This window comes from Ctenopharyngodon idella, chromosome 15, assembly GCF_019924925.1.
Source record: "Ctenopharyngodon idella isolate HZGC_01 chromosome 15, HZGC01, whole genome shotgun sequence".
NCBI lineage: Eukaryota > Metazoa > Chordata > Actinopteri > Cypriniformes > Xenocyprididae > Ctenopharyngodon > Ctenopharyngodon idella.
The window spans coordinates 4023222-4048180 of record NC_067234.1 but is presented as its reverse complement, the minus strand read 5'-3'; the positions used below and the strand labels follow the sequence as shown (position 1 = coordinate 4048180).

At 35.3% G+C, this 24959-nt stretch overlaps 2 protein-coding genes across 3 annotated transcripts; both read left to right on the top strand.

The window, feature by feature from the left end:
• Nucleotides 1–104: 104 nt before the first annotated feature.
• On the top strand, nt 105–2968 carry irgq2 (immunity-related GTPase family, q2). The gene is made up of 2 exons (XM_051864194.1): nt 105–626; nt 1324–2968. Exon 2 carries the CDS (start codon nt 1345–1347, stop codon nt 2482–2484), a length of 1140 nt encoding a protein of 379 aa, XP_051720154.1. The 5' UTR covers nt 105–626; nt 1324–1344; the 3' UTR covers nt 2485–2968.
• A 6676-nt stretch (nt 2969–9644) lies between these two features.
• On the top strand, nt 9645–24333 carry si:dkey-24p1.1 (uncharacterized protein LOC556718 homolog). Of its 2 annotated transcripts, none has more exons than XM_051864146.1 (18): nt 9645–9699; nt 12163–12203; nt 14504–14551; nt 14647–15063; nt 16109–16429; nt 16541–16795; nt 16911–17177; nt 17447–17710; nt 17816–18100; nt 18240–18500; nt 19252–19500; nt 22327–22414; nt 22600–22612; nt 22853–22983; nt 23062–23119; nt 23234–23343; nt 23516–23570; nt 23726–24333. In XM_051864146.1, the coding sequence occupies exons 3-18, from the start codon at nt 14518–14520 to the stop codon at nt 23963–23965; spliced, it is 3048 nt and encodes a 1015-aa protein (XP_051720106.1). In that variant the 5' UTR covers nt 9645–9699; nt 12163–12203; nt 14504–14517; the 3' UTR covers nt 23966–24333. The 2 variants fall into 2 exon arrangements, with proteins under 2 accessions (XP_051720106.1, XP_051720105.1); XM_051864145.1 differs by having other exon boundaries at nt 9646–9699; nt 22600–22708.
• The last annotated feature ends 626 nt before the right edge of the window (nt 24334–24959 follow it).

The following is a 24959-nucleotide window of genomic DNA, read 5'->3' as shown; positions in this document are numbered from 1 at the left end:
TTTATACAAACTGAAATAATAATGATAATATTAATAATAATAAAATAGTTTACTGTTATATGTAGTAATTACTAGTCAATTTGTTAAGCGGAATCTTATTATCTCAATGAAACATTGGATTTGGCAGTAAGACAGTAAAACAGTAAGTGCATAATTTATTTATGCATGCTGAGAACTCACAACATTGACATACTCTGATTGTAGGAATATCGTTGGAATAATGAATTAGAATTCAATTTCCTTATGTTTGCGAAAACAGGCCTGTATATTTAAAAAAAAAAGAAGCTTTTTATATACAGTGCATGACCATTTTTTCCCTTACATACTGTAGGCATCATAAACATATCAGATGGGTGAAATTTGTGCTATTTGCTAATTCCTCAAGAACTGTAAATCAGTTGACCTGCTGGTTGCTCCTCTGTGATGACGTGTGTGTGTGTGTGTGTGAGAGAGAGAGCAGGATTAGGTCTTAGATGACAGGATTAGAATGTTCCACACCCTACTGAGGATCCTCAAATAGCTTGTGAGAGTGTCAGCATCTCATTTATCTTGGTGTGGTTAGTCATTTTCAACCGATTTTCTGTGGTCCACCACACTGGCTGTCTTCCTGTATGATCTGAAAGAAGGTACGTGTCTGGTTAGATGGACTGAAATCCACTTAAAGTGGTTATTTTATTCTCATTGTTGCATTACTCCTAATTACCTTAACTAATTACAGTACATTGTACTATTTATGTAAAGTAACATGTTACTAAGTAACTTTTTCTCACATTCAGTTGCTAGGGGTCTCTTACTTCTGGTACCGTATGTTTGGTATGCAGGTTTTGAAATTCAAAATGCCATTTCATGCTCTGGAAATGCATTTGCTTCCTTAATTTGCAATGTTTAAATGCTATCATTATAACCCTGAATGGACATGTAAATAAATAAAATGTATCTTATATAAAAATGTATTTATTGCTAATGTTTGTCTGTCTTTGTTGTAAAATATCAAAATGGCTTAATTAAAATAATAAAATATAAAAAAGTAAATTATAATTTATTTTTATTATATAAATATAAATATATAAACGGTTGTGCTTCTTAATATTTTTTTAGAAACTGTGATCTTTTTTTTCTGGATTCTTTGATGGATAGAAAGTTAAAAATAAAAACATTTATTTGAAATATAAATTGTATCATTATAAATGTCTTCACTGTCACTTTTGATTAATTTAAGGTCTTCCTGCTGAATAAAAGTATTAATTTATTTTTAGAAAACAAAGCACATAACTCTAACACTGCTGTTGAACAGTATAAATGAAGTGTATTCTGTATTTGTAGTTTAGTTGTCATCTTACAGACATGGCTGATGTGTTGAGGAGTCTGAACCTGCTGGAAACACTAAAGGAGTCCATCGAGAAGAACAACATATCGGATATAAAAGATGCCATGGAGGACATGCTGATCAGCAGATTAAACATTGCAATCGCTGGGGACAGAAATGCAGAAAAAGCCACTTTTATCAACTCACTTCGAGGGCTGAGCCAAGAAGATGAAGGCGCAGCCCGCTCTCCATCATCTGCCGCCCCAGCGGAACTAGCCGTATTCCCGAACCCCATACATCCTGACTTTCGCCTCTGGGATCTACCATCCATCTCTAGTGATCCCACTTTTGAGGCCGAGGATTATATAGATCGTTTCAAAGTTATGCGGTACAACGCCATCATTATCACATTCACAGAGAGTCCTAGTGTTAACAGTGTGGCAGTGTGGAGGGAAGTTAGGTCACTGCAGAAAGAGACAGTTTACTTTGTCTTATTAGCATCGGTGAAGGATACCGAGAAAACGCTGGAGGTGAAGAAAGCGAAAAGTTTAGAAGTGCTCAAGGCAGAAGGTGTTCCTCTGCCCAAGGTGTTCCTGGTACAACCTACCGCTTTGGAGAAGCTGGACTTTCTAAAGTTTTTAGAGGTCATGCGAGGTGACCTTCCAGAGATTAGGGCGCATGCTCTTCTTCTGGCACTTCCAACGTTTTCTAATTCCTTGGTCACTCAGAAGAAAGATGCCTTCAAGGCATTGGTGTGGGCTGCTGCCTCATTATCCGGTGGCATTTCTGCCATTCCCGTACCTCTGGTGGCCTCCATGGTGGACGCTACGGTGGCCGTACGGATTTTGACGAAGGCTCAGATCTCACTTTGCCTGGATGACGAGTCTCTGCAGCGACTGGCGAGGCAGCGGGGTCTCGACCCAGCCAGGCTGAAGGCCCTGCGGACCTGCGCTCTCTCTGTGGAGGTCAGCAAGAGTGAAGTTAAAAGACGGCTTGCAGAGGCCGAGAAAGACACCAGTACTGCAACCACCAGACTTGTGGAGCTAGCCATGCCGAGACAGGCCAGATCCGTCAGCCGATCTTTCACCGTTATGCTGCAGGCGCTCAATACTGCTATTGATGATATGGGTGCTGATGCTGAGAAGGTGGTTACTATGGTAACAGGAGAGGGACAGTAGATTGAGCAGTACACAAAATTACAACATGCACTTTTCAATCGACTTGGATTGATACCTAAATGGACTATAGCATTTCCTTAAACCAATAAGCAATATATTAATTAAAGGATTAGTTCACTTTCGAATGAAAATTAGCCCAAGCTTTACTCACCCTCAAGCCATCCTAGGTGTATTTGACTTACTTCTTTCTGATGAACACAATCTGAGAAATATTAATAAATATCCTGACGCATCTGAGCTTTATAATGGCAGTGAGTGGGATCAACAAGATCAACAAGATTTTTTTTACACAAATGCATCATTCGCTTCAGAAGGCCTTAAAGGGTTAGTTCACCCAAAAATGAAAATATTTTTTTACTCACCCTCATGCCGTTCCACACCCGTAAGACCTTCGTTAATCTTCGGAACGCCAATTAAGATATTTTGTTGAAATCCGATGGCTCAGTGAGGCCTCCATAGCCAGCAATGACATTTCTTCTCTCAAGATCCATTAATGTACTAAAAACATATTTAAATCAGTTCATGTGAGTACAGTGGTTCAATATTAATATTATAAAGCGACAAGAATATTTTTGGTGCGCCAAAAAACAAAACAAAATAATGACTTATATAGTGATGGCCGATTTCAAAACACTGCTTTAGGAAGCTTCGGAGCGTTATGAATCAGCGTGTCGAATCAGCGGTTCGGAGCGTCAAAGTCACGTGATTTCAGCAGTTTGGTGGTTTGACACGCGATCCAAATCATGATTCGACACGCTGATTCATAACGCTCCGAAGCTTCATGAAGCAGTGTTTTGAAATCGGCCATCACTATATAAGTTATTTTGTTTTTTTGGCGCACCAAAAATATTCTCGTCGCTTTATAATATTAATATTGAACCACTGTACTCACATGAACTGATTTAAATATGTTTTTAGTACATTAATGGATCTTGAGAGAGGAAATGTCATTGCTGGCTATGGAAGCCTCACTGAGCCATGAGGGTGAGTAATAAATTACATTATTTTCATTTTTGGGTGAACTAACCCTTTAATTAACCCCCCGGAGCTGTGTGGAGTATTTTTATGATGGATGGATGTGGATGGAGGCACTTTCTTAAGCTCATACATGTTGATCCGATTCACTGCCATTATAGAGCTCGGCTGCGTCAGGATATTTTTAAATATAACTCAGATTGTGTTCATCAGAAAGAAGAAAGTCATAGGATGGCTTGAGTGTGAGTAAAGCTTGGGCTAATTTTCATTTGAAAGTGAACTAATCCTTTAAAGTGAGTAGTAATATACAAAAACTGAGGAATAGATCTCAAGGTAGTGCCATATTCAATTTTTGACAGGAAGGAAAACAAGGCTGTGAGGGATAGAAGTTGTACTAGAGATAGAGATAGAACTTTTTAGTGGACAAAATCTCCATGAAACAGTTTTGAAAGTTTTGAAATTTTACTTTATAAAACTTTATGTAGTACATGCCATTATAAGCTCTGTAAGTCTATCCCTCTTAGCCTCATTTTAATCTGCATTAAATTCAATATGGCGTAACCTGACTAAGGCCAATAACAATATCAACTTTAATTATTTAGTTGATTAATATGCATTATAACATTAGATTTGCAAACTCATAAAGGGGGTCCAGATTTTTTATGCAATCCATTCAATACCTATTCAATAATAATAATAATAATAATAAACATTTTATTATAAACATTTAAACATTAAATTATTAAAAACAAACATACCAATAATGAAATATATTATTAAAGTAATAATACTATTGTACTGTAACAAAAAAAAGAAAAAAAAAAAAAAGATCTACACTAATCACACAAATGTCCTATTTTGTGTTCTATTTTGTCTTTTTTTTTTTTTTTTTTTTCTGGAAAGTTGACAAGTTTGCATCCCTGTATGTACATAAAAACTCTATATCAAGACTTAGCATGTTTTAGGGAAATTACACACACACACACACACACACACACACACACACACACACACACACACATGTTTGTTTTTGTGACCGTATTTTGTATCCCCCTACACTACCCCTACCCCTAAACCTACCCATCACAGGAAACTGTGCACCTTTTTTACTTTCTCAAAAAAAAAAAAAACTCTGTATGATTTATAAGCCATCCTCATAAGTCATCCTCTCCTTGTAATACCTATATCATACCCATGTCATTATACAAATTTATGTTCTGATATGTCAAAAAATCATGCACATACCTACACACACACACACACACACACATACAGTACTTGGAACACAAGTTTTATTAAAGATCAGTTCGGTTTTCTTACAATGCCCTTTCTTGTTCTCTTTTATGGTCTTACGTGGTCTAGCTGGATTTCATCTAACCTTTCATTTCCTTCTCACACTTCACAACTGTGCTAATTCTGTTTTACAAAACAGTCTAAAGAAAAAAAAAAAAAAAACAGTCAGTGTGCAACATCAAACCACTGTTCATTTGAATTGCATGAGAAAATGCAGTAACACAGGCCACAATACATTTGTATGTTTTTTCCCTTATTACAGCCACAAACTAAACACCAAAACAGGAAGCTTTACACCCCAAATGAAAAGAATTAACTGTTTTGCAACTAGCAAGAATTAGTCTAGAATAGATTTTAACTAGTAATTCATGTTACCAGGGTTGGAAGTGTCCTCTGTTTAGGTACAGGTTATTTTGCGGTATGTGTATAAATAATATGCTACATTAGCATTAGCATAGATCTGGGCAGACACTATGTTGCTTTTTTTACGATCTGTTTTTGAAGTGACAAAGTGGTAGTTGCATGGACTGTCAATGGAGGGACAGAAATCTCTTAGATTTCATTAAAATACCTTCATTTGTGTTTTGAAGATGAACGAAAGTCTTACGGGTTTGGAGGGTGATTAAATGATTTTTGGGTGAACTAACCCTTTAATGGCTCACTAAATCATCAAACACACAGGCTAGTGAGGAGCAAGTTGCACAACCACTATACATTTTGAAATTTGCAATGTAACATTATTGTAATCTTCTTAAATTACAGTGAGTATGCAGGTGCAAAGAATAATGTCAAATAAATAGATGTGAATGAATACAACATTAGTTGTCAAAAATGTCCTGAATGTACACTACAGTAAATCATGTTGAATTAACTGCAAACTACATCAAACTACAACAATGAATGTCCTGCACACTTTTGGGACCCCGATTTATGCTCACTGCCATTCTACCCTATTTATAAACTTATGGTGACCACTGATAAAAATAGAGATAAGGGTGACCCCTTGTGGTTGTAGCTAAAAATTGTTTTACTTTTGCTGCTTTTTTTTTTTTTAATGCCTTTATTCATGCCAAAAACAGCATACATGAAATTGTACCAACAATGTTACAAGTACAGAACAATAAATCTATTAACAGGTTAACAATATAAGTGTTATTTAAAAAACATCTCTCGAAAAACAATGATTTATTTCTTTAAACAATTTGATTATTCCAAATATAATAGCGGAGAGGTGAAAAGTTGTGTTTGTAAATCAGTAACCATTACAGTAAAGCTTGTTGGTGAAATGGGTAATTTGCTGATTAAGCAGGACCACTGTAACAAAAAGTCAATACCTCTATTTTTTTAAAAAATAATAAAATACTGAAATATGTTCCACGTAAGAGTCTGTTGGTTTAACGAATCTTTAACCATTTACTTAAATCATGGTTGAATAGGGTAAAGGTCCGTGTAATGGTAAAGTCAATAACTCCAAGACCTCCATCATTACAGTTTTTTCAAATAGCTTACACACTAAAAGTGGTACTTAAAGGGTTAATTCACACAAAAATGAAAATAATGTCATTTATTACTCACCCTCAAGACCTTAATTTGTGTTCCATTCATCTTCGGAACACAAATTAAGATATTTTTGTTTAAATCCGATGGCTCCGTGAGGCCTACATAGCCAGCAATGACATTTCCTCTCTCAAGATCCATAAAGGTACTAAAAACATATTTAAATCAGTTCATGTGAGTACAGTGGTTCAATATTAATATTATAAAGCGACGAGAATATTTTTGGTGCGCCAAAAAAACAAAATAACGACTTATTTAGTGATGGCCGATTTCAAAACACTGCTTCAGGAAGATTCGGAGCGTTATGAATCAGCGTATCGAATCATGATTTGAATCGCGTGTCAAACCACCAAACTGCTGAAATCACGTGACTTTGACGCTCCGAACCGCTGATTCGACACGCTGATTCATTATGCTCCGAAGCTTCCTGAAGCAGTGTTTTGAAATCAGCCATCACTATATACGTCGTTATTTTGTTTGTTTTTTGGCGCACCAAAAATATTCTCGTCGCTTTATAATATTAATATTGAACCACTGTACTCACATGAACTGATTTAAATATGCTTTTAGTACCTTTATGGATCTTGAAAGAGGAAATGTCATTGCTCCCTATGCAGGCCTCACGGAGCCATCGGATTTCAACAAAAAATATCTTAATTTGCGTTCCGAAGATTAACAAAGGTTTTACGGGTGTGGAACGGCATGAGCGTGAGTAATAAATAACAGAATTTTCATTTTTGGGTGAACTAACCCTTTAAAGCCCACTCAGAAATCATTCACTCATGAACAGAATCTTCAGACCAAGTCTGCAAAACTACAAGCACATTACATGCTTTACACTCAGTTTGCTATTGTAAAACAAACTTTTTGCAGAACTATAAACACAGTTATCTACATTAGACACATCCCTCAAAACTAACAGCTCTTGTCTTTCATTTGGGAAACACTGCCATTTACAGTTTTTTCAAATTGCTTACACAGTTTTTGAAACTATGGCTCCATTTCTCAAAACTCTACACACAAAACCACAAAACATGCAAAGCATCACTCAAAACTATTTTAAATATTCTAAAAATGGTATTTTTGTGTAGTAACTCTACACACAAACATAAAATGATTAGCCACATACAGGCCAAACTACACACAAATGTGAAAAATGTAAAACACTGTTACTATTATTAGTATTATTATTAACACTATTACACTATTACACTACTACACTATTAACAATCTTTTGCGTGTTCAGTTCAGTATTGTCAGCTCAGTTTTGATTCAGTTTAGTTCCATACCTGTGTAAAATCCATCAGTTGTGCATACATACTGTATATACAGTGTATTTTTTGCACATACATGTATGTGTAAGTGCTATGACAAACTCCTGTACACTCCACTGCATACTGAACACGCAAAAGACACAAGAGAGTAGTGTTTTACATTTTTCACATCTGTGTGTAGTTTGGCGTGTATGTGGCTAAACATTTTATGTTAGTGTGTAGAGTTACTACACAAAAATACCATTTTTAGAATAGTTCAAATAGATTTGAATGAAGTGTTTGATTTTGAAAGATATGTGTAATATTTTGCATGTTGTGTGTGTTCTGTAGAGTTTTGAGAAATGTGTAAGCAATTTGAAAGAAAAAAAAAAAAACTGTAATATTTGTTAGGAACTCCTTTTTGATTTTGTGTGGTTTATTTTTCAGTATGATATTATATACATTGTACATGATGACAGTACAATCCACTACAGAAAAGAGATAAGAAATATATATATATATATATATATATATATATATACATTTAAGATGGCATTACAGTAATATGCTATAGATGAAATTATGGCTAACAGTAACAAAATAAGAGAAGGAATCAAAACCAAATCATGATAGTCAATTAAATTTTACATTACTGGATATGTGACAAGCTTCATAAACCCAGACTGACATTCACCAATCAAATCATCAAGGTCAAATTTAAGTTGTTCGCTAGATTTGTCACATTTGTAGATTTATGATTTGTTGCAAATCATCAATAAGATGAGTTTCTTTTGGGAGTTTTTATATTTAAGTTATAACACCCTCTCTCATTGATGATGGAAGGTATTAACAAACGATTCTTTATAAACTTCTAGTAAAAAAAAAAAAAAAAATCTTATTTATTTATTGCTTTTTAATTTATGAATGCCCTAACTTCTTTCAGTGGAACTTTTTATAACATTTTAGATTGAAATCATTAATAACAGTTCTTACTGAAGAAATATAATTAAGAACGGACAAATTGTTGATAACGTCAGAGTCACTTTCATATAGTTTGCCATTAAAATCTGCTATATGGGATGAGATATGTCACATATGACAATCCAATTTTATTTTCCTAATCTTATTCAACTTTATTTTGTTAAGTTTGTTTTGGAGTTCATTCAGACGATCTTGGGGTTTTCTATAAAGGATTTCAAGTCATCATATTTCAACAGTGAATTATGCAGCTTCCAATATCCTAATTTTATGATCCCGACCCCCAGATACTGCAACTTCAAGAAAGTATAATTACTTTCTGGTCAGTTTGAACAGCAGACACGATGTCTCTAAAACAGAAGATTCTAAACCTGAAGAAATCAAGCAAAGGCCAATATGTGACTGTAATGAGAAGTTTCTGTTGTTCCATGTAAGCTGCTTAGCGGTGGGGTTTTTATCCCTCCTGAAGGGTGGATTCTGGAATCCACTGCTGCTTCAATATATATCTTTTGAGTGATTTATAATCAAGTTATTAATCAACATTTATCTTTCTAAATATTACATTATTTGAATGACTTCTTCAACTTATGTTAAAGCATTTATTTTCCTTGTCATCTTCAAACACTAGAGAATAATAATGAATATTGTCTGTACCACTCACTGAGAGAAAAGTACAACTTATCAGTATGTTTTGAGAAATTTTCCTGTTTCTAAAACTTTCTAAATATTAAGACCACTAGAATCAGTTTACTCAAGGAAGGAAGAAGCCTTCCAAGGAGCCATTAGTAGCCAAATTAAGGTCACCACCAAGGATTAACTGGTTTACTTACTGTGACAGATCTTATCCAAATAATAGTTTATGTTCTTTGAGGAAATCAATGTTTTTGCACTCTTCCAGATAATAAAAGAGCAAACAAAATAATAGTGGCCCTCAGTCAACCGGACACCAGCATTCCTTATCTACATCCTCTGCCTCACTAATTTTTTCCACAAGTTCAGACACCACTCCTTTCCGTCACTTTGACCTTAAAATTCTTATTTTCTGTTTTTGGAATATATAATTGTAGACACCACCTCAACTTGTAGTGCTCTTCTTCAACAATTCTGCTTTCACTTGTCTGTTCGGCAACTTTGGCTGTTAATTCGCCTTTGCACTTCTGTAAGTCCACAATTCTGCTTTGACAAAAAGGAGGGATGATTTCAGCTCTTCAGTGTTGTTTGAATTTGTTTTGATCATTTCTTCAGGGGGAGTCTCTCGTTAAGGGCTGTGATGATTTTCTCTTGATGCTCATGTAGATGACATTTGGATTTTTTTGATGCTGGACTACTTATCGGTGTTCTGGAAGGGAGACTGAAGTCTATTTCTTTTACAAGTTGTTTTTTACCACTCACACTCATTGGCTTATTAGATTGCGCAGGATATGAGTGGTCTGTTTTAAGCTTAGTGAGTCAAATTTTTTTTTTCTTATTTTAACAATATAAGCACTTAGGTCTAAACAAACCAGACAATCAATTAAAAGGTACACTATTTAACTTTTGGCCCTCTAATGGTTAAAAAATAAAATGCATGCATCTTGCGGAACAACATTGTCGTGGTTTTGCGTGTCTATATGGATATGGTTTGCGGCACCGGTGAATACATGGAAATCCATAACAGATGTCATCTGAGCATGTAAGTGTCATATTTTATGCTGTTGTTTTGACTAATGAGAAAAACAGATTTTTTTTTTTTTAATTGAATGACGTTACAACAGTTGTCAACAACGATTGCTAGTCTGATAAGGTCAAACGTTGGAATTTTTTTAATAAATGATATTCTGGCCAAACTGACCATGGTAGTAGGCCTAATTAATTTCTAGATTGCCATTGTAATCAACCAGTGATCAATATCATTTCAAGCCTATAAATTGGACCTGTCCCAAATGGAACCCTAAGCCCTTGCAATCTTCTTCTGAGTCCACATTTTTGTGATGTAATGCCGCTTTGACTGTCAGGTAGAAATCTGTTCAGCAAAAGTGCGAATCAAGGGCGCATATCAGCCACAAAGGGGGCGCTCACAAGCACCCTTTTGACACCCTACGGTCTTGTGGGCTTAAAGGACCAGAAAGGTAATAAAGACATAAAATAGTCCATGTGACTACAGTGGTTCAACCTTTATGTTATGAAGTGGCAAGAATACTATTTGTGTGCAAAAAACAAATAAAAATAATGACTTTATTCAACAATTTCTTCTCTTCCATGTCAGTCTCCTATGCTGTTCACGTACTAAACACAGTGCAGCACTTCTGGGTTCTACATCAGAACGGCGCCTCAGTATTGGCCGGCTCCTGCGTCGGCATGACACGCATGCGTCGTGCTGCTCACGTGAACAGCGTCAGCCAATACTGAGTCGCCGTTTTGTTTGTTTTTTGTGCACAAAAAGAATTCTTGTCGCATCATAAGATTAAGGTTTAACCACTGTAGTCACATGGACTATTTTAACGATGTCTTTAGTACCTTTCTGGGCCTTAAAAGTGGTAATAATGTTGCAGTCTATAATGTCTATCGTAGGGCCAGAAAGCTCATGGATTTTATCAAAAAAATCTTAATTTGTGTTCCGAAGATGAACAAAGGTCTTACAGGCACACAGACACACACACGCGGCGGCTGCAAATCCACAAGTGCACATGAAGTGTGCCATTTGGTATAGGTTTGCAGACATGCAATATGCAATGTCCCTTAAAATTCATCCTGACAGATATATAGGCTTACATTAGTGAATCAGGGTAAGAGAAAAACATGGTTTGAAAGATGGATTTATGATGTACAAAAAAAGTTACATAGTGTACCTTTAACTAAGCATTCTAAAGAGGCTTTTGAATGCTTAATTCAAATTGGTTGACGAATGCTCTAAGATGTACAATTATTTTTCAGGAAACGTACAGCTAAAGTAGATCCAGGCAGGTTTTTACTGCATTACAGTATCATTTTGTCAGATTATTTCATTTATTTCAAAGGTTCTTAATGATCAATCCTTTTTTTTTCATACGTCATTTATTATGTTAGTTAATAAAAATGTTCATGTATGTTCACACTGCATTAACTAATAGTGCTACAAGTTTTGCCTTTTAAAAATGTATTATTAAATGTCAAAATTAACATTAAATTTAAAAGCTATAGAAATATGAATGGAATGGAAACATAGCTATTGAACAACACTTTAAATCTGTACCTTAGAAACAATATTTAGGCCTCATTCAACACAGAGCTGTTAGATGTGGTTCGGTCATTCAGTAAATTATGAATTGACTTAGTTTATTCTCTCATATATGGTCATAAATACAACCTGAATGATTCTCACGTTTACTTTTCCAGGCTGCACCATTAGTCTGCTAATCTAGCAGCACGTTGTACACCTACATTACAGGGGGGTTTATTTTCTGATTAGTTTCGACACAGAACTACCCACTGCCACAGGAAGTGAGCTTCACGCTCAGATGACAGAATTAACATATCTCTTTATCTCTACCAAGAATATGTGTTTTTTGCCTATTTCTTTTATGTCTGAATGTTAAACTATGCAAATATAACAAGTTAGAAATACTCATGGGTGAAGTTCTCCTTTTGTTTCTCGGTTTGAAAGTTGTTAAGCTGCCCATTGAGAACAACGGATACGATTTGAAGGTAAGAGAATTTTCATTGGCTTTCATTCTTTTTCATTGTAGTAAAATATTTAGTTGTCAGATTAAATTTGAATTTAAATTTATTGAAAGGATAGCCGCCTGAGATGTAACATTTCATTTTCGAGAGGGTCATAAAAACACTAATACAACATTTTACAACACATACAAATGGAACAACTTTACAAAACACACACTATTTATAGTACAAAACAAACAGAGGTGGATAGTAACGAAGTACATTTACTTCGTTACATTTACTTGAGTAGTTTTTTTTTTTTTTGGAAAATTTGTACTTTTAAGAGTAGATTGAAATGTGGCTACTTTTACTTTAACTTGAGTACATTTCTTATGAAAAATCTGTACTTTTACTTCGCTACGCTGGTTGTCGTTCCTCTCGTTACTTTATTTTAATGCAATAGGCTACTGTACATGTTAAGAAATGCGTAGTTTATTTCAAGCGTTTTCTTGAACGATGCCCCATTCAAAAATGAATCAATCTTTTGAGTCGATTCTGTTCAAAGACTTGATCAAACAAGTTGGCAAAACTGCCTAAATTGGTTTGCGAATCAGTTTGAATGATTTGTTCAGTTCCCTGCACGCACTGAATCGTCTGAAGCCGTTTCTCACTCGGAGTGTTGGATGAAGTGACAGTGGACCTACAGTCAATTAAAAGCAAATGCATCCTATTGTTTGCCAGCAATGAAGACCTTTATTATTTGAACTGCGTATGCTGTCTGTGAACAATTCCACAGGTATCGATTTCATTTGATTTCAATTCATACAGACTAGCCTACATTTTACAACCAAAGATTATTACGCCACGATAACACCACTATAAACTATGTAGCATTTCTTTACTTGTTTTTTGAACATATATCTCTTAATTTATACATTAAGCTACCATTGTTCAGAGAGTATGAAATGAACACCCGCCATCCCGCGGTCATTTGTGGGCAGTGAGTCTACCTATTGCGCAGTGGCGGCGCCGGCGACCTGTTCGTATTGAAAATTAACGCCTTTGCGTAAACACATTTAACCAGTTTACACGCGCCTGCAGAAATTTGATTACATTTTGGAGGACAGACGGAAGAAGATCCGTCTGTGTGCATTTGATCATTGTTTGTGTTCAGAGGTTATGAGCGCGAGCACTCACTTTTACTTTGAGTTTCCTCTCTTCTTTGTCAATGTAGCTGTATGCGTTATTATTATACAAAGCAAAGGATATGCAATGATATTCGGGCTACAGATGCCAGAAATAATGCTTGTCTCTTCTGTGTTTGCTGCAAAGATATCTAATTATGATAATAATAATTTAAATATCTATCTCAATAATAACATACTATTGTATTGTTGTGTGTGCACATATATATATATATATATATATATATATATATATATATATATATATATATATGTACACACACAGTAACTAGTAATGCTATATAAAGCCTATATATATATATATATATATATATATATACACACACACACACACACACACACAAAGTAACTAGCTACTTGAGTAGTTTTTTCATTGGATACTTTTTTACTCTTACTCGAGTAACTGTTAAGATTATTACTTTCACTTTTAATTTGAGTAAATATTTCTATAAGTACTTGTACTTTTACTTGAGTACAGTTTTTGGATACTCTACCCACCTCTGAAAACAAACAAAACGTTCACTCTCTCCCCCACACCCAAACCACAGCTACTGTACAAAACATCATCAAAACACGACAAATACATCAGTTACACCAGCATGAAACCAACCAATAATACAGAATTGTCAAGTTAGAAAAAAAAAAAGATTATACAGATTGAAAACATAAACAGGTTGTTTTAAGATGATTCAAGAAATAACACAATCTTTTAAACTGAAAAGCTCATGCATGACAAGCACTTCTTCAATCTAAACTTTTTGGCATGTGATCGTGTCATTATAGTGTGAACATTTTTAATGAAATCAAGTTGTAATAGAATATTAGAAGTATATTTATTTACTACTGCAAATGCAGGGTAAATAAAATAAGGTAATAAAATCAATAATACACAAAAAACACAGAAAACAGTTAAACTAAAGAAATTAACAAATTGGATGTTATCAAAATGACATTTGCAGGCATCTGTTCCACAAGGATGATCAAAAAAGGAAGGAGAAACAGTCTGACTCATTCACAGCTGTGACCACCAAAACACACATTCACCCACATACACAACGACAAGCAGCAAATGTGCTTTCAGAGTTTGTTCTGAAGACACTGGTGTTCAACATAATAATATAAATGTCTTTATTTCAATAGCAGCAGACAGAAAGATGTTTCTAGAAGGGATTCTTCTGCTTCTGTTTGGTGTGTATTGTCTGGATTATATACTGAAAATGTTGATTTTTGTAAAGGATTGTCCTAATTCTTCGGAATACATACTGATGTTGTTTTTCCTGCAGTTATTCTTACAAGCTCCTTCACTGGCTCATTGGAAGTCCTAATAAAAGTGCAAAAAAATACAGAAACAACTATGGAAGGGTCAAGTGTGACCATCCCCTGTGTTTACTTACACAAAGAGGATAATTTGAAACTACTGTGGTTTAAAGATTCTAAGTTTGATGACAATACAAAATTGTTTAATGGGACTATTGTATACAGTAACACAAAGGAACGCCCCCCTTCGCCAGAATACTCCAACAGAGTGGAATACATCACTGATATAACATCAACATCAATGACGGAAAACAAATGGATACAATGTAATTTAAGAATCACTGATCTACAAACAACAGACAGTGGGAACTACAGCTTTAGACTTATTGGTTCAAAAAAAGAAAATAAGTACATGAGTACAGCTATGAATCTCATAGTAAAAGGTGAGCAGTGATTTACTGAATATGGGACTCATTTTTTGTTTCCTTAAAGGTTTTTTTCTTGCATGAAAAAAAAAAAAAAAATCATTTACTTATCCTCATGTTTATCCATGTTACTTTCTTCTGTGGAACATTAAACAGACATTTATCACAAAGTTTATGCTTCTCTTTTTTAGACAATGAAACTGAATATGACCAGGGGCTCCAAAAATTACAAACAGCAAGTAAATAAATAAATAATCCATATGACCCTGACACTATTTTAAAACTCTTCATGAAGATCCCCGTTAGCAAAAAATATGTTCTAAGAACGTGTTCCTATTAAGTTATGAAAAAGTTATTTTTGCATGCTCTCTAAATGTTCCAAATGTCCAGATTTTTAACTGTTTAAAAAAAATTTTTCTTGGTTATGCGAAAGTTAAGGGAACAATCGATTTTATAATTTTACAAACATTATGGGAATGTGACTTGAATGTTCTCTAAACATTCTAAAAACAAGTAGTAACATTTAACAAATGACGAATGTTCAACTAAAACTTGAATCATGTATAAATAATGTTTTTGCACTAATATTTTGAGAATTTTGTTAAAGATCAGATAACTTTGTCTGAATTTTCTGTTACCGTTAATCGAAGAACGTTTGTTCTTAATTTTAAAAGAACCTTAGCCAAAGCTCCGAGAATGTTCCCTGTTATGTGGGATGCCAAACACTGGTTCTCATGTGTCTCGAAAATGTTCCAAATTCTTAATAGGCACGTTTTTTAATCACACAAATGAGAACTACAGCAGAGAAGATTATCATTAATAATGACTTAAATTTCAGTTTACAAACATGGCTTCAGAAGAATAATGTGCATACATTTTTAATTTTCGTAATCTTTGGAGCTCTTTATTTGTTCTGCTGAAAGAAAAAAACATGGGTTTTGAACAACATGAGGGTGAGCTAATGATTAATTTTAATTTGTATATCCCTTTGACAATATATTTCTTTGTTGTAGAAAGGTTCAGGATCATCTGTTTTCACTCCGTATTCTACTCTTTATTTCAGGCAACCCTTGTAAAGTGCACACTGAAGCATCAGAGCCAAAGAATCCACTCAAGGAGTTAGAAGAATATACTGTTAACTGTTTCACATTTGCTTCCTGCCCGGATCATCCTGAGTGGCTCATCTATACATCAGGACAAAACCAAGAATGGATGTCCTCCTCATTAACTGATATGATCATAAAGACTGAAGAGGAAGATGGCGGAAAGGTAACCAAACTGAAACTCAATGTGACATGGAAGGATGACGAAAGGATTCTGTCTTGTCGTCCAGCCAATGATCAGGACAGCAGCCAGATCAGAAATATCACTCTGTCTGTGGAATGTGAGTGTGCATTTCATGTGTCTATAAACAAACACTGTAATTTACAGTACACATCAACTGACTGAGCATTGTTCACTCCAGCTGTCCACTTCATCTCTTTCTCTTCTCCAGATGGACCTAAAGAGACAACCGCAAAAGTGAGCTCAGAGGATGTGAAGGAAGGAGAATCTGTCACTCTCTCCTGCACCAGCAGAGGTCACCCTAATGTGACTTTCTTATGGTTCAAAAAGGAGAAAGTAGAAATGTCTCAAATGTCTGACTTTAAACTAAATAATGTGAACCCAGAAGACAGTGGAAACTATTATTGTGAAGCTAAAAACGAGCATGGAAAAATGGAATCAAATATCATTACAATTGATGTGAAATGTGAGTTTTATGTTTTATGTAAACAGATGAAGAAAAACCAACCCCAAAGAATCATCTTCTCAATTGTTTTTAATAATTCTTTCTTGTAATCAAAATGCATTTCCTGTGCCTTCAGATGGTCCAAAAGATGTCACAGTGGAACCTCCGATCGGTGTTGCAGATTTCAAAGAGGGAGACAAATTGGAACTCAGTTGTTCAGTTAAAAAAAGTAACCCAGAGGTCAAACAGTTTACATGGTACAATAACAACAACCTTCTACAACAAACCAGCAAGATATTATCCATCAGTAGTGTTACAGCAGACGATAGTGGATTTTACCATTGCTGCGCTGATAATGGTATAAAATCAGAGAAGTCAAATGAAATCTTGGTATCTGTAAAGTGTAAGTATTGTCATTTTCATTTTACTAAAAACATGCTTAAATATCTGATTAAATATAAAATCAAACTACAGTAAGTGTTACCCAATGAAGCTGCGAATACTCTTGTAGTATTGCTCAATTGGAAATTTTTGGCAAAATGAACTAATGTAAATTTTAATTAGATGCTGAGTCGCTTCACATAAATCAATTATAATGACATATTTCTACCAAAACCTGCATGTATATTACAGCGTGCGATGGTAAGTTTTCTAAAGCATGTTTTTAAACAGATTCACCACGAAACATCAATATACAAGGCAGCTACACTGTAAAAGTGTACTCCAGACTGAGTTTGACATGCTCAGCTGATGCCGACCCTCAACCAATAGAATACGCATGGAAGCACACACCTGGACTGACTTCTTTCCCATTAGAGTCTCAAACTGGACAGTTAAACATTGACAATGTGACCATTCAGCATGCAGGGCAGTACACATGTGATGTTACCAACACCATTGGAACAAGATCACACACCATTAATGTTGATGTGCTTTGTAAGTCTGTTTTGTTCTAAAATATAAAGTCAAAGTGAATAATTTCACACATCACACATCCAAATCATTTTGTCTGTTCTTCTCACGTCTCCATGACCTTTGCAGATCCTCCATCTAATCTCAGTTTGATTATGAAGAGTGAAGTGAGAGAGTTTGAAGTATTCTCCATTATCTGCACGGTTCAAAGCTTTCCTTTGTCAGACCTCACAATGACAGAGCCTCAGTACGATCTCATAAATATTCAAAACAATCGAAGGAACATCACTAAATCTGCAAACAAGTTAACTGTATACTTTAACGTAACTGAATCAGATGCAGGAATGTACAAGTGCAAAGCAGAGAATTCAGAGGGAAATCTAGAATCTCATCAACAAGAGCTAACTGTGTTTTGTAAGTAATAATCCATCAAAATTAAAGTATCGAATTATTTAAGATATTTCAAGGACTTGAGGAGCATTAGATGCTTTAATTTACATGACAGTAACCAAACTGACCAATAAGACTCTTCTTATATATCACGTGTTTGTAGATGCACCTAAAAATGTGACTACAAGTTCTAAAGGAGAACAGACGTTTGGGGGTGAGCTGACTCTTACATGTGAGGCTCGCTCCAAACCTGCAGCCTCATATGAGTGGAAGAAAAGCTTCAATGGACAATTAAAGACAGTTGGACATGAACAGAAACTATACTTTCGTTCTCTGAGTATCTCTGACTCTGGTCAGTTCGTCTGCATTGTGAAAAATTCCATTGGAGAAAACAAATCTCAATCAGTAGACATCAGGGTGAAGTGTGAGTACTTTTTCCTACTAGTTATTGACACACATAAGTTTATAAGCAAAACGGCTTCTTTGACTTTTCTAAAAGGTTAAAGATTGTCCAATGTTTTTCGATTAGTTTAAGTAGTCTAATGAATATGGAAGATTGTTTCCACCATGGAATAAAAAATTAAAAGATTGCGATTTTTTTTTTTCTCACAATTGCGAGTTTACATCTCATCATTTTTTTTTTCTACAATTGTGAGTTTACATCTCACAACTCTACATTTTTCTAAGAATTGTGAGATTTAAACTCGTAATTTTGAGTTATAATTGCGGAATCGCGGGATATAAACTGTCAATTGTGAGAAAAATAGTCAGAATTGCGAGAAAAAAGTTAGAAGTGCGAGACTTTTTTCTTCGAATTGTGAGATATAAACTTGCAATTGTGAGTTATAAAGTCCAATTCTTTCTTACAATAGCTAGTTTATATCTCACAATTCTGATTTTATAACTCGTAATTCTGAGAAAAAAAAAAGTCAGAATTGTTAGATAAAAAGTCGCAATTACCTTTTTTATTTTTTATGGCAGAAACAATCTTCCACAAATGAATGAGTTTGCCATGATAGTTACATGAATGGATTGACATTATAAACAGTCCAAATCTGTTGTTTGCAATGTCTGTCAATTATAACAATAAATCACATAATAAATGTTTTACAATCAAGCTTTATCACATAAATGTTGATTATGAAGGATCCTGTCTGTTTGGCTGTTTTCTACAGATACTCCAAACATAAATATTGTCCATAACCAGACAGAGTGGAACTGGGAGCTTCCAGTCTATCTGACCTGTAGTGCAGATGCGTATCCTCCTGCATCTCACTACAAATGGTACAGAGAGGAGGACAACACCACCCTCCTGTCAGACCAGCAGAACTTCACTGTTCAACCTCAGAACCCAGGAATGTATTACTGTACAGCAGCCAATAGTGTCGGAAATTCACGATCCGAACACATCAAGTTATTTGTCAGTGAGTATGAAATTATACATTTACAAAATAAATCAAATAAAATGCTAACGACTAGAGCAGCTAAATCAAATAGAAGATTATCTAAAACTCCCGCCAGACTTCACTACAACTTCGGCTTTAGCATATGGTGAGCAAGCAAGTTATTTATCTGTCCTGAAGAAAAGGAAGCTCTGAATCTGTTTTAAAGCACTCATCTCCCTTCAACAATGAAAACATTCTCCACTTGCTTCTTCTTCTTCATTTCCTGTGTCTTCCTTATTTAATTTTTGCAAACATTTGGCATGTTCTAAACTCATCAAAAGTGCTCCCAGGCCAAAAGCGAGCGAGCTAGTGCACGCTAGGTCCGGTTGCATTTTTGGGTCTCCTCGGGGCCAACGGACAGGGGTTGGACCGAATACCTTGATCCAAAGATGCCCAACTGTGGCCATGAATAAAGGCGGAGTTTACAACAGGAGGGGAGAGGGTCAACACCGCTGCTTATTTCCCATGTTATCTTATCAGGCTAACATAAGACATTTAAAACAATTTTCAGCTCAAAACTGACTTTCAGACACTAGAAAGTGCAATAACTTTAGATTCTGATCACCATATGCTGCAAAAAATATATATTTATATGTGATGCTAAAGGCTACTTATGCTAACAATTGTATGCTAACAAAATGCTAATAATAAATACACATATGTTTATGGAAAATACAAGAGTCTGCTTGAAGAAGGTAGATATATCATATATGTTTATAATTGTGTATTTTGATTTTATATATTTAATCTGTCTCTTCTCTGTGCATCCAACTAATGCATCCGCATATGTCATAAATGACGTAATATACTCCAGTTAGCTCATACAGCTCATAACTCCTGTTTGCTGCTCATGAGCTCCCTCTGTTGCTCTGGCTGAAAGGATAACAGTATAGTGAAATGGGAGAGACCACTCAAACATCCTTAGATTGCATAATTTTGTGGATAATTAATAGAAATGCTCAATCCTTCTAAAGAAATTATTATTATTATTATTATTATTATTTTCTAAATGTGTAAGCCTTTGGACTTAAAAGCCTTAATGGAGTTGTTTTGTGCATTCCTGTGCAGGTACAACTGAATAGGTATGTGTTCTATTTTTTATGTGAAATGGTAAATACCAGTTTGATTCAGCATGATTGATGTGCACTCCTGACACAAATCAATAATTTACTCTCTTTGTAACATTTCTTATTGTAAAACATTGGTCAAATATTGATGGTGGAATCTTAACGACCACGCGTTCACTTCTCATTTTGCGATTTAGCTAGTTTTCAGTCAGCTGGTGAAATGGTGGGGTTGTGTGACGTTGTTCTATGGAGGTGTGTTAAGGGCGGGGTTTAGAGCAGTGCTGCGTGGCTACTGGCCCGAGAGTGGAAAGACAGATTGATTTTGGCCTCAGTCCTCGAGGTCTGAGGCTATTGGCCCTGCCCGGCACATTGTTAGCCCTGGCTCGCACTGGCCCGACAGTGGAAGAGCGGCTAGTGACACCTTGTGGTGTGACCAAACAAAATGCAAGAGGTGTGCAGACATGCACACAGGGAATGAATGACTTAGAGATAGGCAATATGGACAAATTCCTATATCAAGGTTTAAGTCATTTAATATCACCAGAACTTGTATGTATATTATGATTCTATGTATATATGGTGACTATACGTATTCATTATCCTGGACATGGCCATTAAAAAATCATCCAGTTGGGATTTCTGAAATGTCTTGGCACACATGAACAGAAATCACATCTTCAAAAGAACTGATAACAAACACAGAAGCATGTGCATTAAGACAGTATACAAGACCAAATTCAGTACACAACTTGAATACTATGTATAATCAAGCACAAGAGCCCAGAATATGAATGTAACAAGCCGGATTGCATGTTAAACTTTTTCCTCGCATAGAAAACCATAGAAAATGCTTAACGTGGTGTAATGGACTAAGATGGTGATTCTGAAGTACCAAATTCAGTATACAGTGAGCTAATAAGATAGGCCTCTATGTACAGGAAAGCATATGAGCCTAGAATATGGTCTCTTCTGTTTGTCTGTACATTATTCATTAATAAGGTGTGTACTGAATTTTGTCTTAATGCATTAAAGGTAGGGTAGGCAATTTCAGAGAGGCTAGCAAGCTAGCTTTGAAAACATAAGATCCCACCCTCCCTTCAGAGCGCTCTCCAAAGCCACGCCTCTTTCAAAATACATGAACTCACACAGCAGAGTCTGCAAAGCAGTCTCAAAGCACATAACATTACAATAATAATGAATGTAAAGAATTTACAGAGCTCTAGTTGTACTACCGACTGCCGTAGATATATATTGGCGTTGATAGCGTGGATATAGAAACACATAAATCAGAGAGGACGTGAACATCTTTGGGTAGAATCTGTTTGTTATCACAATCGTAAGCTTGTTGTTGACACATACCGTGTTGATTAATAGGACAGGAGGGTTGACTAATTAGACGAAAGGGGCATGCAAAGAGGTGTCCGCACACCTCTTGCATTTTGTTTGGTCACACCAAAAGGTGTCACTGTGGCCTCAAAGCTTTGCCCTTGCCACTCTGAGCTCAATTGCTGTCTGAGGTAAAACATTTTGCATACTATTCTAATAGTAAATGTTAAGTAAAGAATTCAATGAGAAAATCGTAAATGCATGGTTAATGCTAAATGCTGCAATATTTTGGACTACTTTAATAGTTTAACTGGGTTATAGGTTATGAATTGGGGTTAGATTAAGTCATGGTCAGGGTTGAGTTTTAAAAATGATGTGATCATGATCTTTTCTCAAACCTCTTGCATTTTAGGTAACCCTATTGAGATGCTCTACCAGATCATCTTACCTATCATTCTCCTGTTGATTCTCATTGCTGTGGCCATCTTTCTGATACGCAGGTATACATACCTATTTCTTTTCTTTTCTTTAAATTACTTAAGTGAAAAAATAGTCATTAAAAAGCTTGCATCATTCAAGTCTATCTGCATAGCAGAGGTCTTTTTAGATGTTGATTTTGGTTTGTGACTGTCTATTTCCTTTTTCCAGTCATCATCTTCCAACCATTGTGCTCATTATTTTGCAGGACTATCAACAAGGCAAGATTAGATCAGCAAAGCGGAGCAGATAATCCATTGTGTTTTTTCCCAGTATTCCTGTCACGCTCTTCTACAGTGGCAAACTTACTTTTATTGGTTATTTTACTTCTGTTTGTTTCAGTACCTGGGTTTACTTCCTTGAGCTCACTTTAATATGCATGGCTTTAAAAAAGTAAAATAGTGTCTGTTTGCTTAATAAGAAACAAAAGCCTATTCTGTTTGGAATATTTTAACTCTCAGGGATCACAAAATAACACCCAGGAGAATCTGTCAATGGAAGACATTCCTGATCCAATTCATGGAAGGGTTAATCAATCACATCCAACACCCCATTCCCAAGAACCTACACAAGCACAGGACCTCAATCCAAGGTAACAGCTGCAGAAATTATGGAGACTGTGCTCACTTTTTGTCATGAAGTTAATTATTCTTTTTTTTTTCATCTTAAGGACAAAATCTAATATCCACACTGTGTATTCTGCCATTGAACTGCCACCAATGAAACTGGTGAGAGAATGTTTTTTTTTTTTTTTTTTTAATGCAAGAGGATGTCTTTGAAACATCAATATTACAAACAACTGACATTTTCATGCCTAGAAAGCTGTCTTTTTGTTCTAACAGGGAAAACGTTCCCCAAAATCACAAAAACCTGGATATACGGACAATGGCTTAGATACATCTACCTTAAATTATGTCACTCTTGATTTCAAGGAACAAAATGATGCCAAAAGGTAAAGCAGATGGGGAATTTAAAAATCAGAAGTAATCACACTCCCACAAATTAAATAACACTTTTCCATCTTTATATTCATAGTGAGATGAGCATTAAAAAGGCTTTTTGATACTAACATTTTAAAATGTGACAGAATGCTGCTGCTGTTAAATGTATGATTTTGTTTTTAGAGCACCTGAAGATTCAGCAGTCTATGCCATGGTGTCAAAAAATAAGCAGTCAAAGGTAAGCCATGAGAATGCAAACAGAATTTTTATCTTCTATTACTTTATACCTACAAAATGAAAAGTAAGCATAAACCAAAAAGTGTGTGGAGCATATTTACAACTGTTTAATGTATACTGAGAACATTTTGTTTTATTATTTCTTCCTTTACCTAGAATTCCCAATCAGAACATAACGATTATGAGAATGTTTCTTCTGCATGTGCCTCAAGACTCCCATTCAACAATATAGACTGGGAATCTGATACCAGTGAAGAAGATGAAGTGAATTACACCACTGTGTCATGTTCTACCAAACTAGCTGTTAAAGAACCCAGACATAACCAGAGGAGCCATCTTGGCAGTTCAAGCTCTGATGATGAGGAAAGAACTGAATATTCAGCCATAAAAACATAAACAGTTTCCAAATGAAGTATTAAAACCATAATCAATTATAGTATTAGTCTATGTTATTTGAAAGTTATAATTAAGATAATTGTATACAAATCATGATTCTATGAAAGTGGTAAGAATGCCTTCCACTCATCTATTTTTTTTTTCTCAGTGTGACTTTCCATTGCATTAATATAATATTGAAATATTCTGAATTATGCTTAAAGATACTATTCCTTTGTATCAATATGCCATATATTTGTGTTTTTATTTCAGTGGTGCTTGCATGGAAAACTGATTTAGGTGTTGTGTAAATATTGTTTCACTAAATAGTGTGAAATGTAACAATATAGCTACGTACTTTAATTAAACATGTATTTGCCAATGAAAAACACATGCTTATCATTTACTGAATTGCCGAACTTTAACCATGCTGAGAACATTTAACTGGTTGCATAAAACTGTGTATTCATAAAATACTTCTTTGAATAAAAAGAAAAAGTCTCCCAGGCTCAATGACTTCAGGAAGGGATGACATCACAGGTTTATTTCATGAGAAGCAAATAATTGTTCTGCAGTGTGATGCATTTGACATGAAACATCATGCAATTGCATTATTGTTTTAGTGAAATGTACTATTTTTTTGTGATATTTAAAGAAATAAAATATAATAACAGTCGCTATAATCATAATTTAGACCCTGCAGCAAATGCCCCAGCAAAACAGGTTTAATAAACATACAATATCAAGAAGAGCTCCCCCTTCAGGCACAGCAGTCCATTGCTCACATATACAGTATGTTGAGAAGCTGCTCACTACAGAGCCAATGGGTGGAGCTTGTCGTCCAGCTCCCACTCTCTGGATGTAATCGGCGGAGCTTGTCGTCCAGCTCCCCCTCTCTGGATGTAATGGGTGGAGCTTGAAGGTCCAACCACACCCACGCAATGACCTGGGGCCCGTTTCAGAAAGGAGGTTAAGTGAAAACTCTGAGTATGTTAAGCCTGAAATGAGAGAAACT

What these genes read in the sequence shown, in the direction of transcription:
- irgq2 (XM_051864194.1), top strand. Translation starts at nt 1,345, where the DNA reads ATGGCTGATGTGTTGAGGAGTCTGAACCTGCTGGAAACACTAAAGGAG.
- si:dkey-24p1.1 (XM_051864145.1), top strand. Translation starts at nt 14,518, where the DNA reads ATGTTTCTAGAAGGGATTCTTCTGCTTCTGTTTG. An exon ending in ACACATCAAGTTATTTGTCA is followed by an intron (nt 19,501 to 22,326) that starts GTGAGTATGAAA and finishes CTTGCATTTTAG; the next exon opens with GTAACCCTATTGAGATGCTC. An exon ending in GCCATCTTTCTGATACGCAG is followed by an intron (nt 22,415 to 22,599) that starts GTATACATACCT and finishes ATTATTTTGCAG; the next exon opens with GACTATCAACAAGGCAAGAT.